Source organism: Panthera onca, chromosome A2 (genome assembly GCF_046562875.1).
Source record: "Panthera onca isolate mPanOnc1 chromosome A2, mPanOnc1 haplotype 2, whole genome shotgun sequence".
In the NCBI taxonomy this organism is placed as follows: domain Eukaryota; kingdom Metazoa; phylum Chordata; class Mammalia; order Carnivora; family Felidae; genus Panthera; species Panthera onca.
The window spans coordinates 145,429,811-145,444,813 of NC_138340.1; the positions used below are offsets into that span (position 1 = coordinate 145,429,811).

General features: G+C 43.5%; 1 protein-coding gene across 2 annotated transcripts; it reads left to right on the forward strand.

Moving 5' to 3' along the window:
- The first annotated feature begins 6,339 nt into the window (after positions 1-6,339).
- On the forward strand, positions 6,340-14,199 carry SMKR1 (small lysine rich protein 1). Of its 2 annotated transcripts, none has more exons than XM_060633114.3 (2): positions 6,340-6,769; positions 13,698-14,199. In XM_060633114.3, exons 1-2 carry the CDS (start codon positions 6,719-6,721, stop codon positions 13,890-13,892), a joined length of 246 nt encoding a protein of 81 aa, XP_060489097.1. In that variant the 5' UTR covers positions 6,340-6,718; the 3' UTR covers positions 13,893-14,199. The 2 variants fall into 2 exon arrangements, with proteins under 2 accessions (XP_060489097.1, XP_060489098.1); XM_060633115.3 differs by having other exon boundaries at positions 6,348-6,721.
- The last annotated feature ends 804 nt before the right edge of the window (positions 14,200-15,003 follow it).

A 15,003-nucleotide genomic window follows, 5' to 3' on the forward strand; every position in this document is an offset into this window, starting at 1 on the left:
ATGATTTTATTATCTGTACATAAAGGAAATTTTTTGTCTGCCTTTGGGCCTCTTGTTTTCCCATTTTCTGTCAACCAAAAAAAAAAAAAAAAAAGAATATAGTAATAGTGAAGAAAATTAACTCCCTAATCTCACCACTCAACGATGAGCTATTTATATGGTGGCAGTATGCAAATACTTTTGGAAATGTTGGCATGGGGAAGTCCTAATTGGTGATTTTGGGAAAACATAGGAGTTACCTTATTTTACTTGTTTTTTCCAACTAATGAGTTTTCAGTAGGCTTGTATTCCTTCAGAAGTCCTGGTGTGGAATGTTGATAGAAGGTAAGTCCTGAGTACCTTATATCTCCAGACACCTTTTCCAAGTGAATGCATTTTCTAAATGTTTGACTATTCTAATATTATCCTTAAAATGTTAAGCCTCAATATTTGGAAAATTTTCTATGGAAATGTATTCTTTTTTTTTTTAATGTTTATTTATTTTTGAGATAGAGACAGTGAGAGCAGAGGAGGGGCAGAGAGAGAGGGAAACACAGAGTTCGAAGCAGGTTCCATGCTCTGAACTGTCAGCACAGAGCCCGTTGCAGGGCTCGAACTCACGCACCATGAGATAACCTGAGCTGAAGTCAGATGCTTAACCGATTGAGCCACCCAAGTGCCCCTGGAAATGTATTCTTAAGTTGAAAGGGATCAGAGATCATCTAGGACAATGTCCATCCAATGCAAGAATTTTGATTGGTATCCCCTATGCATTTCACGTTTATCTAGTCTCAGTATTTTCACAAACAGGAATCTCACTACGTCATGGTTTCAGTAGTAATAAGTGAAATGTCTACAACAGAATTAACTACCTCAATACAATCAACTTATGGTATTACATGAGCCAGAAGAAACATGAATACATCTGTGGAATCCAAACTAACACTAGCTATTAATTGTACTTTTCTTCTCCCGTGTGTTAGTTTCCTAGGGCTGCTGTAACAAGTTTCCAGGGCGTGAAACACGAAATTGATTCTCTCACAGTTCCGTGTGCCAGAAGTCTGAAATCAGGGGGTCAGCCGGACTCCCTCCAAAGGCTCTTATTGTTTCCTTGCCTCTTCTAGTTTCTGGCAGCTCCAGGCATTCCCTGGCCTGTGGCATGTCACTCCAGTTTCTGCCTCCGTGGTCACATTGCTTCTTCCTTCTCAAAAGTCCCTCTGCCTCTCTCCTCCAAGGATACCTCTGACTAAATTTAAGGCCCGTCAGGATAATCCAAGATAAGCTTCCTTTCTCAAGATCCTTCATTACATCTTTGCTATATAAGGTAATATTCACTCTTTTACTATAAGGTAGTATTCACAGAGGTTTCAAGGATAAGGACACAGACATATCTTTTGGGAGGCCACCATTCAACCTCCTATACCCACTAACACTCATGAGACACGTAGCAGCAAAATTGATTAATTTACTCTTCCTTTTCTATCATTATTAGAGGTGTAAGGCAAGACCTGAAGAAAATTATTTTTATTTGAAAAATGCTTACAGCTATTGATGTAGTCAAAGAAGATTGAAGTATAGAAAGTTGCAAGCTTAGGTAGAGGATAGGACATGAGGAAGCAGGTGTAAAATTGAAGAATACGTTTAGGTATTTATTGGTGTTTTTGTTAAGAAGATACATGTAAAAGGGTCAAGTAATTTTTCAGAGTACACAATGAAAAATATAACATCCCACCCCAGATCCCTACCTCATTTCCCAGAAGTAATCAGTATATTATTTTTCAATTTTTGATCCTTTCAGAAAAGTCCCACGATAATACCCGTCTCTTCCCCACAACAGTTTTAATCCTCTAGATCATGGGAGCACAATATACTCTGTCCTGTACTTGCTTCTCTCATATTTATTCCAGAGACCTATATTTCCCTATGAATATTGTCTTACTGTAACTTCAATATATCTAATAATGAAATCATTCTTCCCTAACACTGCTTTTTAAAGTATGTTTCAGCTAAGAAGAAAGGGTAAATGTATGTGTGTGTGCACACACACATGCATCCATATTTGTGTGTGGTGGGGGGGATGAGGTTAAGGGAAATTTACTCAGTTCTCATAGCAATAGCTCAAAGCAACTTGAAATATAATTTCTGACCAGCAGTTCCTCTGGCCATTCAGACTCCCAGATCCTATAAATGTAATGAGATTGTGCCTGAGTGGGCTATGGGGAGGTTTTCAGGCTGTTTGCTCCTTTAGTAATTAGCCAGATTTAAATTTCAAAAAGCAAGTATTTAAAATTTTTACTTGTACATGTTTTACAGGAAATAACCAAAGTCTTTCTGAGGAACTACAAGAGTACAAAAGTCATCCCATCTCTGCTCAAACACCTTTGGTGACAGTGACTTCCTTACTAAATATGACAATACCATCTGTCCCCTTGCCTCCAAAAGGAAACATTAGTTTGAACATTCTGTAACTTTTTGTTCAAATGCTTAATGGAGTTGGCAGGACAAAGATCCTCCATGTGGACGCCTGTGAAAATATGTCTTCACGGTAAGATGTGAGATATTTTACCCAGAAAGGCCATACGGCATAATGGCTCAGACTGAGGGTGCTGAACCCGACTTGGTGAGATATTACATACAGGCTCTGCATCCAGTAACTGAGTGAAGAGTGACAAGTTATTTCATCTCTCTCTGCCTCAGATTCCCCATCTGTAAAATAGGGATAATACTACTGCCTATCTTCTAGAATTGTAAGGATTAAATAAGTCAGTGCGCATATAGTGCTTAGAATAATGCTTGCTAAGGGTGCCTAGGTGGCTCAGCTGATTGTCTTGATTTTGGCTCAGGTCAGGATCCCAGGGTTGTGAGATAGAGCCCCGTGTCGGGCTCCTCATTCCCCTCCCTATCAAAGAATCCCTCAGCAAGAATAATTAATAGCTTTTTAACCCTCTAGATCAGGGATCAGCAAACTATAGCCCATTGGCCAAATCTGGCCCACTAACAGATTTTATTCAGCCCATGAGCTAAGAATGGTTTTTACATTCTTAAATCGTTGGGGAAAAAAAATCCATAGGAGAAAAATATTTTATGACACATGAAAATTCTATGAAATTCAAATTTCAGTTTCCATAATAGTTTTATTGGAATACAGCCACGCTCACTCGTTTACATGTTGTCTATAAATGCTTCCATTCTACATCAGCAGAGTAGTTGCAAAAGAGGACAGAAGGCCTGTAAAGCCTAAAATAGTTACTGAGTTTGCTGACCCCTGCTCTAGATAATTTTGTCTCCTGAATCCGCTCCAGCTGGTCTTTACTGTACCCCAAGGTTCTCACCGCTGGGACCCTAGCGGCTGACCAGAGGAAATTACCTACAAAGAATTTTTTTTTTTTTCCTGTAACTTCCTCTTCAATATTACGGCTATAAAGGATGAAGTGAATGCAGTGCTATACTGTTGAACTTAATGAGATAAAAAGAAAGGAGGAAGAGAGGGAGGGACTAGAGTAGAAAGTAGGAAATGGGAATTTTTAAATGCAACTTCTAAGAAAGATAATGATAGAATATTCTAAGTTTGGATGTTCTAAGAATGCATGCTTCAATTCTGGTAATGTTATTTTTTTTAAAAAGAACAGCACAGTTTGTATTACTATTTATAAAGAAGACATAAGGATATATATTCATAAACAGATAAAATGAGGTAGTGCTATTCTTTTAAGTTTTTTTTTTTTTAATAATGTCTAGACCCAATAAGGGTCTCGAACTCACGACCCCAAGATCAAGAGTCACATGTTCTTCCGCCTGAGCAAGCCAGATACCTCAGTAGTGCTACTGTAATGTGAATTTGAATGGTGATCTTAATTTAACTCATCTTCCAATTTACACAGGAAGATTTGTTCAGTTCTTACAGAAGAAACACATCTATCTTAAGTCCTAATCATTAAATGATTCTTAAGTGGACTGGTATTTAAGAAAAATGCATATGTTGTCAATGACTTTTTTTATTCTAAGAGCAGCCTGCACTGTGTTATATAACAAAGTCTGTCAGCCACACACCTCAGCAGCCCTCCTCCCCTCCCTGCAGGTCAGTGCTAAGCCTTTCTCTGGTGCAAAAGCTGAACACCCATTTGGTCAATGGGAAATGGTGCTGCCATTGAAGTCGTTCTGATTGTCACTAGACCATTCATTTTATGTCCTGCCTGTCCACTGGCATGCTTTTTTATTTTTCAGCTTTATTAGGGTATAATTGACAAAACTGTAATATATTTAAAGTGTACAACGTGATGATTTGACACACATTGTGAAAGGGTTACCACAACTGAGTTAACACATTCATCACCTCACTTTTTGTGTGTGTGAGAACACTCAAGTTCCACTCTGAGCAATTTCCAATTATACAATATAGTATTATTGGCTGTAGTCACCATATTATACACTAGACCTCATTCATCTTACAACTGAAAGTTTGTACCTTTTTACCAGCCTCTCCCCATTCCATTTTCCCTAACCTGGGAATAAATTTATGTCCTTTAGAGCAAGGCTTACTGGAGATACTTTGAATTCACAAAGCTTTTTCACATTCATTCCATCATACCGCCTTCACAGCAACCCAAAGCAAGAAAGTGAAGCTCAGAGAGTTGCTCAAAATTGCATAACTAATAAGTAGTGAGGCCAAGTTTTGAACCCACATCTTTTGGCCTCAAGCCCGGGGTGCCCTCCTGAATGATTTGAGTGTTTAAAATTTTTTTTTTCAACGTTTTTTATTTATTTTTGGGACAGAGAGAGACAGAGCATGAACGGGGGAGGGTCAGAGAGAGAGGGAGACACAGAATCGGAAACAGGCTCCAGGCTCCAGGCTCCGAGCCATCAGCCCAGAGCCTGACGCGGGCTCGAACTCACGGACCGCGAGATCGTGACCTGGCTGAAGTCGGACACTTAACCGACTGCGCCACCCAGGCGCCCCTGATTTGAGTGTTTAATGTACCAGCTGGACGGACAGACATTGCTGGCTTTGACTCTGCTTGTGGGAACTTGGATAAGTTAGTTACTCTCTCTGACTTCATGCAAATTGGAGAACGTAACAGAAACTATCACACTAGTTGTAGTGAAGTAATGATGCTATAATGTGTGCAAAGTGCTCAGCAAGGTGCTGGACATCAGTGCTCCTTCACTGCTAACTATTATTTGCAATACGAAATGATGAAGGTCCTTTAAGGTCCAGTTTAGAATGATAAAAATGTGAAAGGGAGGACCCATAAAAGAATTTACAAAGGATGCTTAGGCCTTGGACTCATCACTGGAGACAGGAGTTAGTGATGACAAAGGGCGAGAGACTGGGAGAGTAGTGTTGCCACTGACAATGGAAATGGAGAGGCTGACAGAGGGAGAGATGCCCTAAATCCAGGGAATAGTGTGGCCTGAAGACTGGAGCTCAGATGGAGGCCATTCTTTCAGACGGTGGCTGTGTCATTCCAAGGCAGGTAGTCACTGACATTATCAGATGAGCCATCAGGTGAGGAGACACTGAGGAACAGCAGAGAACTAAGGACTGGACTTTGAAATCTGCCAACACTTGGAGTGCAGCAAGAGGCAGATAGACATGAGATGACTGAGGTCTGGATGAGCAAGGAGCATGACGCTCATGTCAGAAGCAAGTGGGGAGACTTACCAGGAGTAGGGGAAGTGGGGAGCAACAATTAACTTAGGCTCAGACGTCAATGAGAACAAGTCGCCCCGGTTGATAGAATGAAGGGGATAATACTTCCTACCGAATCATGACAATTTTTCCATTAGTGTCTCTCACTTCTGCTGCAGCTTACAAAAAAATGAGTCTAAGAAAGGTTGCTCGCTGTGGAGAACACAGACGTATATCGGGATGAACTCACAAGTTTGGCAGTGGAACTGAACCGACTGTAGCCTTCCTGACTCCCATTTGGGGCCTAAGAACCTTTTTCTCAGGCCTCTTCTCTCTTGGAACCTGTACCAGGCTCTATATGAACATTCCCCCATGTTATTCTCACTTCAACCCTCCAAAGGCTTTATCTCATTTTCCAAAACAGGTCATGGAGTCTTCGAGGACTTCTCCAAGGCCAAGCTCAAACAGAAGAATCGGCCCACCCCAAGGCCAGAACCACACCCGCCCCGCGCCCCTGCTCTGCCGGGTCAGGCCCCCCAGCGCGAGGCAGGGCTTCCGGGCACTAGCAGCCGTCGTCGCCGTCGCTCGAGGCGAAGCGGCCCAGCCAGCCGCGCGCTCCCCGGAAGGCTGGCGCGCACTCCCGCCTGCGCGCTAGGACTGCCGGGTGAGGCCCCAAGACTGGGCGCCAGGCCCCGGTGTCCTGGCAACAGGTAAACATTGAGCGCCCCGCCCCACGCGGCGCGCCGCGCCGGGTGTTCGTGCGCGCGGCCAGCAGGCGCCCGTGAGCCCGGTGCTCCCAGCCCGCGGGGCGTGCTCGCCGTGAGTCGCGCGGTCAGCGGCCTCCGTGCGGTGGGTGTCCAGGCTCCGCGTGGCGGCAGCTGGGTGGCTGGCTGCCCCCTGACCCCGCCGGGCTCCCCTGAACGTCTGGGGCTCCTGAGAAGCGTGGCAAGGCCCCGGACCCGCGGAGGTTCGCTGTGGAGTGCGGAGACAGCCCGGTGTGCGGCAGCGATGGGAGCGGGGGTGCCGCCTCCAAGTGATGCGGAGAACCGGGCTCTCTATTTCAGGATTGGGAACCCATGCCACACTCACCTGCTCAACTGAGGAATTACCATGGTAATACACGTCTTATTTAAGTATAAGAGATACCGAGGCTCTCGCCAGGTTAGTTTAATACCGTTCTGCCTCATCGAGGCACGCTTTAGCAAGATTTGTTACCCGCGCCACGAGAGTGGCGCCTTCGTCTCCTGTCGTTGTGGGTGGTGTCCAACCTAGTGATCTGAACACTTGGGGTATAAAGATGATGGGAAAGACGGGTTCCCCAGGTGGTCTGCGCGCGTCACAGGAGACAGCCAAGCAGAATCAGCCTGAGCCCTGTTTTTGTGAGGTTTCGTTCTTTGGTTCTGTTGAGCCACTTTCGTAATCATATGTGTGGGCAATAAAGAGAGGCTGGTGCAGTGCTGTGAAACCCCAGGGTGCCAGTACGTGGCAACAGCGACTGGCCCATGCCCTTACCTCCTGCTGCCGCTGCCTTCTGGGGACCCTTGCGGGATTCTTCTCTTCGGATTAAGAAGTAGACAATGAGCCCTGGTGCGATCCAGACTGCCGGCTCTAAGGAGTGAGTCTCTCTTCCAACCCTAGTTTGAGGAAAGACTTTGGAGGAAACCTTTAGCAGAGGAAATGCTTGCATTTTATGCCTGGGAAGGCTTGCAACATCCTTAAACTTCTATCTCCCCTCCAAGTCGTTGGCTCACAGAGCTCCATCTTAAGCCAAACCACTCTGAAATGTTAAACCTTATTTCCCACTTCCTACTGGATCTCTCCACCAGAGAGCATTTCCCAACTGTGTTCAAAATCCAGCTCCTTTTTAACCGCTACCTTCTCTGCATTTTCCAATGGCATGTTCGTTCCCCTGGCCTCAAACTCCTAAACATTACCGTTCATCAGCCCTCATCCAGTCATTTCGACCTGCTTCCCACCCTCTCTGCCACTGGCCAAGTCCTGCCCTCCTTACCACCTACCTGGATTCCAGCAGCTCTGTCCCAGGGCTCTCCATCTCTTTTGGATGCCAGGTTGATGGTCCCAGAATGGCTGTGACCTTGTAACCCCCACCCCACGTCCTCAGGAATTTCTACTGTCTGCTCAACTAAGTAGTGCTCAGAGTTCGGGGTAAAAAGGCCTCAACCTCTTGAGCTCTATTTCCCATATTCTTTGCTTTAACCAAAACAAAAAACACATTCCACACTAGACCCACATTCTTTTCGAAGCCTCCTGCCCCATCTCAAGCTACAGATCTACTTTTCTCCAAGATGGGCCCTCCTGCTGCCGTATTGCCCCCTAAGTATCTATGACCCTCTATGCCTCACAGAGCTTCACCTATTTCACCTTGGAAAGCCTCACTCCTCACCCCCATTTGACTGTAGTATAGAAAGGTGTTTGGTAAATCTGTGTTCCTTCTACTTCATTGCACGTAAAAGCACTAAATAGATGTCTTTTTTTAAATTAATTTCTTTAAAATAATTTTTTTTAATGTTTATTTATTTTTGAGAGACAGAGACAAAGCATGAGCGGGAAAGTGTCAGAGAGAAAGGGAGACACAGAAAGCAGGCTCCAGGCTCTGAGCCACCAGCACAGAGCCCGACGCGGGGCACGAACTCACAAACCGTGAGATCATGACCTGAGCCGAAGTCGGACGCTCAACCGACTGAGCCACCCAGGCGCCCCTAAATAGATGTCTTTTGATTTAAACTGTGTCATCCCCCGGGTTACTTCGCATGGTTGGTATTGTCATTTTCTTTCAGAGCCCAGGGAACTGAAGCAAAAACGGTTCAATAAAGCCATTTAAGCTAATGGATTTCCACTGCTCCTCAGATAAAGGTCAAACACTGTAGCTTCAAAGGCCTGCAGGCCAGAGTTGCACACTGCCTACCTCTCCAGCCTAAATTCCTCTCACTTGGCGCCCCCCATCATGGTTGCTTATAGGCCAGCCACACTGACCTTTTTTGTGAGGTCCCTTCAGTTTGGCATGTGCCCTCCAACCTCAAAGTCTTTGCACAGGCTGTTTGGGAAGTCCCTGCCCCTCAGCCCACAGGCGGCTCTTCAGGAACCCTTCATGTCCCAGATTGGGTCACACCCTGCCCATCCTGTGTCATCGGAATGCCAGATAACCTGGCCTCTCCTTCACGGGAGAGGGAGTGAACGTATTTGTAATTTCTCCCTCACTGGAGAGTAAGCCTCATGAAGACAGGAGCTCAGAACTGCAGGTCCTGGTGTTCAGTAGATATTTGTTAAATATTTGTCGAATGAACGAAGGAGCCCCTCTTAAAATTCAGAAAAGCAGCTATCTACGTTTGCTTTCTAAATCCTAGGACTGTATTACATCTGAGTTGCAATTTATTCACTCGGCAAGTATCTGTTCGTCCCAGACATTGGTCTAGGCCCTGGGAATTCAAGTGGTGACCTCATAGACAAACCTCTGGTTAGGAGACAAACAATAAATAAACAAAATAGCCCTATGACATAGTGGAGTGTGCTTGGGGTAGGGAGCTAGAAAGTGACAGTGCTGAGGGGGAGGCTGGGAACCACCTGTATCCCCTCCCTGCTTGCCTTGGACAGTCCCAGTTTATGTTTGTTGAAGTATCTTGGTTTGGGCAAGAAATTATATGGTCACCCTAGTTATAGATAGAATATAGGTACAGTATCTGAGAGGTTTTTCTAGAGAGGTGATATCTGAGCAGAGCCCCACACGAAGAGAAGTAACAGGGCGGGATCAGGGGGATCAGGGAGGAGTGGGGCAGGTTAGGGAACTAGAAGGAGGGCCAGTGTGGCTGGAGCCAAGTGGTCTTCATTAAGCCGTTTGGAGAGTTTCAAGTCACGAGTTATGTGTTCTGCGACTGGGAACAACCAAGGGCCATGGAGTTGTATTAAGCCAACCCAACCAGCTGAGAAACTGAAAGTTTTCACTCGCTTACAATAATTTCTTAACAGATTTACTGAGGTATAAGTGATGCACAGTGAATTGCACATATTTTAACGTACAATTTGATCAGTTTGGCATCTGTCGCTCCCATTGAGCCATCACCACGATCAAGATGACAAGCATGTTGATCACCCCCGAAAGTCTCCTTGTGCTCCTCTGTAATCAGCCCTTTACTCATTAAAAAAAAAAAAAAAAAAAAAAAGTTTATTTATTTATTTTGAGAGAGAGAGAAAGCCAGAGAGGGGCAGAGAGAGAGGGAGAGAGAGAGAATCCCAAGCACTGACAGTGCAGAGCCATATGGTGGGCTCAATCCCACGACCATGAGATTATGACCTGAGCCAAAATCAAGAGTCGGATGCTCAACTGATTGAGCCACCCAGACGCCCCCAATTTTTAAAAAAATTTTTCATGTTTATTTATTTTTGAGAGAGAGAGAGAGCATGAGCAGGGGAGGGGCAGAGAGAGAGGGAGACACAGAATCCAAAGCAGGTTCCAGCCTCTGAGCTGTCAGCACAGAGCCTGGTGCGGGGCTTGAACTCACAAACCATGAGATCATGACCTTGAGCTGAAGTCGGACACTTAACCAACTGAGCCACGCAGGCACCCACCAAGATTTTATTTTTTAAGTAATACCTATACCCAATGTGGGGCTTGAACCCACAACTCTGAGGTCAAGAGTCAAAACACTCCACCGACTGAGCCAATCAATTCCTTTTAAATTCACTCATGTTGTAGCATGCGTCAATAGTTAATCCTTTTTATTGCTGGGTGGTATTCCAGTGTATGGTTATACCCAGTTTGTTTATCCATTCACTCACTAATGGACTTCTGAGCTGTGTTCAGTTTTTAGCTATCACAGATAAAGTTACTATGTACATTCCATGTACAAGTCTTAGAATGGATATGCACTTTGATTTCTTTTGGTAAATACTTTGCAGTGAAATGCCTGGATCCATTCCATCCATCCGTGGCTGGATGAGCGTGTACTGATACCTCATTGGGGTGTTAATTGCATTTCCCTAGTGACTTAGTGTTGAGTACCTTTTCGTGTGTTTATCAGCCGTTTGTATATCTTCTTTGGGGAAGTGTCTGTTCAGATCTGTTGGCCATGTTTTGGGGCTGTTTTTTGGTTTTTTTTGTTTTTTTTTTTTTTTTTACTGTGTTTCGCGAGTCCTTTATTCTGGATGTAAGGGCTTGATCAGATACATGATTTGCAAATATTTTCTCCCAGCCTGTGGCTTAGCTTTTCATTTTCTTAATATCTTTTGAAGAACACAAGTTTTTAATTTTGATGGTGACTCTATCAATTTGTTCTTCTATGGATCGTGCTTTGGTGTCATATCCAGGAAATTTTTGCCTAACCAAAGGTCATAAAGGTTTTCCCCTGTATTTTCTTCTAGGACATTTTGCTTTTTGGTTTTAAGTGTATGAGCCATTTTGAGTTAATTTTTGTATATGGTAAAAACATTGGATTAAGGTTCATTTTTTTTTTTTTTTTTTTTTTTTTTTTTGCAAATGGATATTCATTGTTCCAGCCCCACTTGTTGAAAAAATTATTGTTGTGGGATCATTGAGCACAACGGTCAAGAAAGAATTCTTGAGACATTTTAGGTGCAATTTAGTAAGTTTATTTAAGTAGCATGGGGACAGGACCCTTAGGCAGGAAGAGCTGCACTTTTCCTGAATGAAGTTGGTGGTTATATGCTTAGTGTTCAAACGGGAGGGTATGTGCAGAGAGTATTAGATCGTAAATGTTTTCTTCAAATTCTACGTGTAAAACTACTTTCGCAAGAATTCTCTTGTGTGCATTATTCAGCTTGATATTAACTCTTGGTGAGATTCCCAGGCAGTCATGAGACCCTTTAAAAATGTAGCAACCATTAAAAAAAAAAAAAAAAAAAAAAAAAAAAGAATAGAGCAACCAGTGTGTATTTGATCCTTATCAGAACTATGCAGGCTATAGGTCAGCCTTCTGGGCTAAAGAACATTTTTCTGCATCTGTCTCTCATCAATTGTCCTTGTCCTATTGAATTGCTTTCGCACTTTTGTTGAAAAGTAGTTGTTCATATATGTGTGGACCTATTTTTGGTCTCTTTATTATTTTCCATTGATCTATGTGTCTATCTTGACACTAATCCCATACTGTCTGGATACTGTAGCTTTATAATAATTCTTGAAACAAGGTAGAATTAGTCCTTCAGCTTTGTTTTTTCAAAGTCCTTTGCGTTTCCATATGAATCTTAGAGTCAGTTAGCCAATTTCTACAGAGAGATGAGAACTTTGAATAAACATATCAAACCTTTGTGCGAGTTTTAGTCATCAAACCACTTTAGAGATTAAAACACATTTTTTTGTCAGTTATTCCAGGTAAGTTGTATGATTGACATGCAAAAAAGTGTAAAATCATAAAGAAAGCCAAGACTCAGAATTTTTAGGAGCTTATGGCAACGTGCATCCTACACCCCCAGGGGATGTTTTACCAGGAGGTACTGTTATCATATGGGTTTTCATATTGTTGTTGTTGTTGTTTTTTAATTTGGATTTCCACCTGAAAGCCAGGCCACTGTGTTGCAAGATACTTCTCATCTTTATTCCTGGGTTTTCTATCTAGGAGTGTATTCCGTTTCACTTAACAAAAATGTGTTTTAGTATTTTTTAACACATTGCCTGTGTTCCTCCTTGTTTAGCCTGGGACGTTTTTAGAGTGAGATGCTATCAACATAACATCCATTTTATACAAACATTTAGCCCTTGCGGATGTTCTTGATAACTTACACTCTCCCTTCCCTTGCCTAGAAGAGTCACTTTCTAAATAATACACTTCCTTCTGTTCTTGTATGTATGGTGGGTCATAGGACATGAGGAGTCAACTCAGCTTTGTGTGGCTGTAGCAAAACTTCAGACAGTTTATTCCCAGATTAGGATGGGATCCATTCCTCTCCCCAAAAGACACCGGCCTGGCAGTGTAGTCATGGCAAGAGCACAGGTGCTGGGCTGCTGGACACTGGTTTGCACTGTGACCTTGTTGAGCCTCCACTTTTCCATTTTGAAGACATAAATAAGGTCTCTCTCCGTCAAAATACAGCTCAGGGGGTTAGTGGTGATAAAGTGATGGGAACAATCACTTATTGTTTCCTTGAAGTCAAACACTGCGTTAAGCGCCTTACATTCATGTCTCCGCCCTCACGACTACTTAATGAGGTCGAGACTACAACATAAGAAATGCCAAGCAAAATGTGTGTTTGCGTCCCGATTAGCTAATACTTTTAATTACATTTTTATCACGAAAGATTGTATGCATACACAAAAATAGAATAGTAAAATGATTCCCCACATATCCATTTCTCGGACTCAAAAATTGTCAGGATTTTGCCACATTGGCTTCATCTGGCCTTCTGTGGGGTGGGGTGCAAGGGGGAGCTGCAGTATTTTTATTTTTAAAAAGTTGTTTTTTAATGTTTATTTATTTTTGAGAGAGAGAGAGAGAGCGCGAGTGAGCGAGCAAGCAGGGGAAGGGCAGAGAGAGAGGGAGACAGAATCCCAAGCAGGCTGTGTACTGTCAGCACAGAGCCTGACGCAGGGCTCGAACCCAGAAACCATGAGATCATGACCTGAGCCGAAACCAAGAACTGGATGCTTAACTAACTGAGCCACCTGGGCGCCCCCGGAGCTGCAGTATTTTAAAGCACATCTGAGGCCTTCTTTCATTTCATTTCCACAGATTTTAGTGTGCATCACTGAAATGTGTAAACATTTTCTTCCATGACCCAATAGAAGCCATTATCACACCTAACAGAATTAATAATTCCTTGAGATTACCAAATTTCCCTGATTGCCTAAAAATGTCTTTCTATAATTTGTTCAAATCAATGCAGACAAGGGCCACCTGTTTGTTACATTGGGTTGGGTCTCTCTTTAATCCGGGTGCTTCACTTGTTGAATTCGATTGCATGTGACTTCTCCCACTCCCAGCAAAAGTCTTTATTATTGTTACAGTTTTTTCCTTTCATGAGTCCTCCCCCCCCCCCCTTTCAGTTCAATAAGAAATGTTGAAAATTATGTCAAGGTTATAAAAACTAATTTACGCCCTGTGAATATACTTGTCTTTGAAAGCCAGGTAAAGGGAAACAAGGAAAAGGCCCGGACAAATCTCGCGGGAAGAAACAGAAGAAACCGGAAGTGGACATTCTCAGCCCAGCTGCCATGCTGAACCTCTACTACATTGCCCACAACGTTGCCGACTGCCTGCACCTGCGAGGCTTCCGTTGGCCCGGTGCTCCCAAGTCAAAGGGGAAAAACAAGACTTAATGGCGTTCCACAGAGAGCAGAACTCGGGGAAGAGAAATCGGGAAAATACAACTACTGCAAGCAAAATAGACTTTACCGAAGACAACTTGAGACGCAAGCTAAGTGTGCTTTTCTATGGTAGTTAACGATAAAGAAGTGCATTTTACTTCCCAGCTAAATGCAGCTACAGTAAGCCAATTTGGTTTTTCAGAAGAAGTTAAGGGGGAAAAAAGTCTGAGTAGTTCCTACCCAGGAATTGCGTGGTGGAATTGATAGGATTTTTCAAATTATAATTCTGGGTCAGAATTAAACCTGTTCTCAAAAGGCAGTTCTGGCTCGCATGAATTGTTTTTGTTTGCCAAACAGGGTTTGTTATTTAGAAAAGGCGTGGCAAAAAGCAGAGGATTTGCTTATGAACATCCCTCTCGTGGGCACTCTTTCCCCATCTTTTTCAGGAAAAATAATAAATACTTCGTTTCCATAATTTTCTTCTCAGCCGTCTGACTCTTGGCTGATTTTAATTAGCCAGGGACACCGGTGGAGACTAAGATTGTCACCCCCCTGCTCTGACTTTGCTAGGACATGTAAACAAATGACTCAAAGGAGCGTGTTCCGGGGTGGGGAGACTGAGCAAATCTCTCCCTTCTTTCTGTTTCACTGGACTCTTCACCAGGGTTTCCTCCACACTTACATCTTCTTTCCACTTTCTGCAGGCTTTCTTTTAAACTTGGCTGACCCTAATTATGGAATTGGTGCTAGAAACTTGCCATGGGCATTTTGCTGATATTCCACAACCTCCCCAGGCTGTGCTGAGACGCTTAAGAGATAAAACTACGGTTCTTTCTCTTCAGTCCAAAAGACCCCAAAGCCCCAAATCTGCAACTTGGAAGGAAAGGCATTTTTAAGTATAAACACCATCCCCAAATCACTTAGCATTCCTTCCCTGCTTCTGCTCTGTCTTCCTGGCAGGTCGTGTCACTTCCCCCCACGCTGACACCTGCACTGTGGTCTCCAGTCACAGCTGTGAGCCCGAAGCCGATTCCTCTAAGGCAGCACCTGTCCAGGGATGATCTAGTTCATCTGAATTGCTTATAATGGTTCCACAGGTTGCCTTGTGAGGATCTCAAAGACT

What these genes read in the sequence shown, in the direction of transcription:
- SMKR1 (XM_060633114.3), top strand. Translation starts at nt 6,719, where the DNA reads ATGGTAATACACGTCTTATTTAAGTATAAGAGATACCGAGGCTCTCGC. An exon ending in GATACCGAGGCTCTCGCCAG is followed by an intron (nt 6,770 to 13,697) that starts GTTAGTTTAATA and finishes TGTCTTTGAAAG; the next exon opens with CCAGGTAAAGGGAAACAAGG.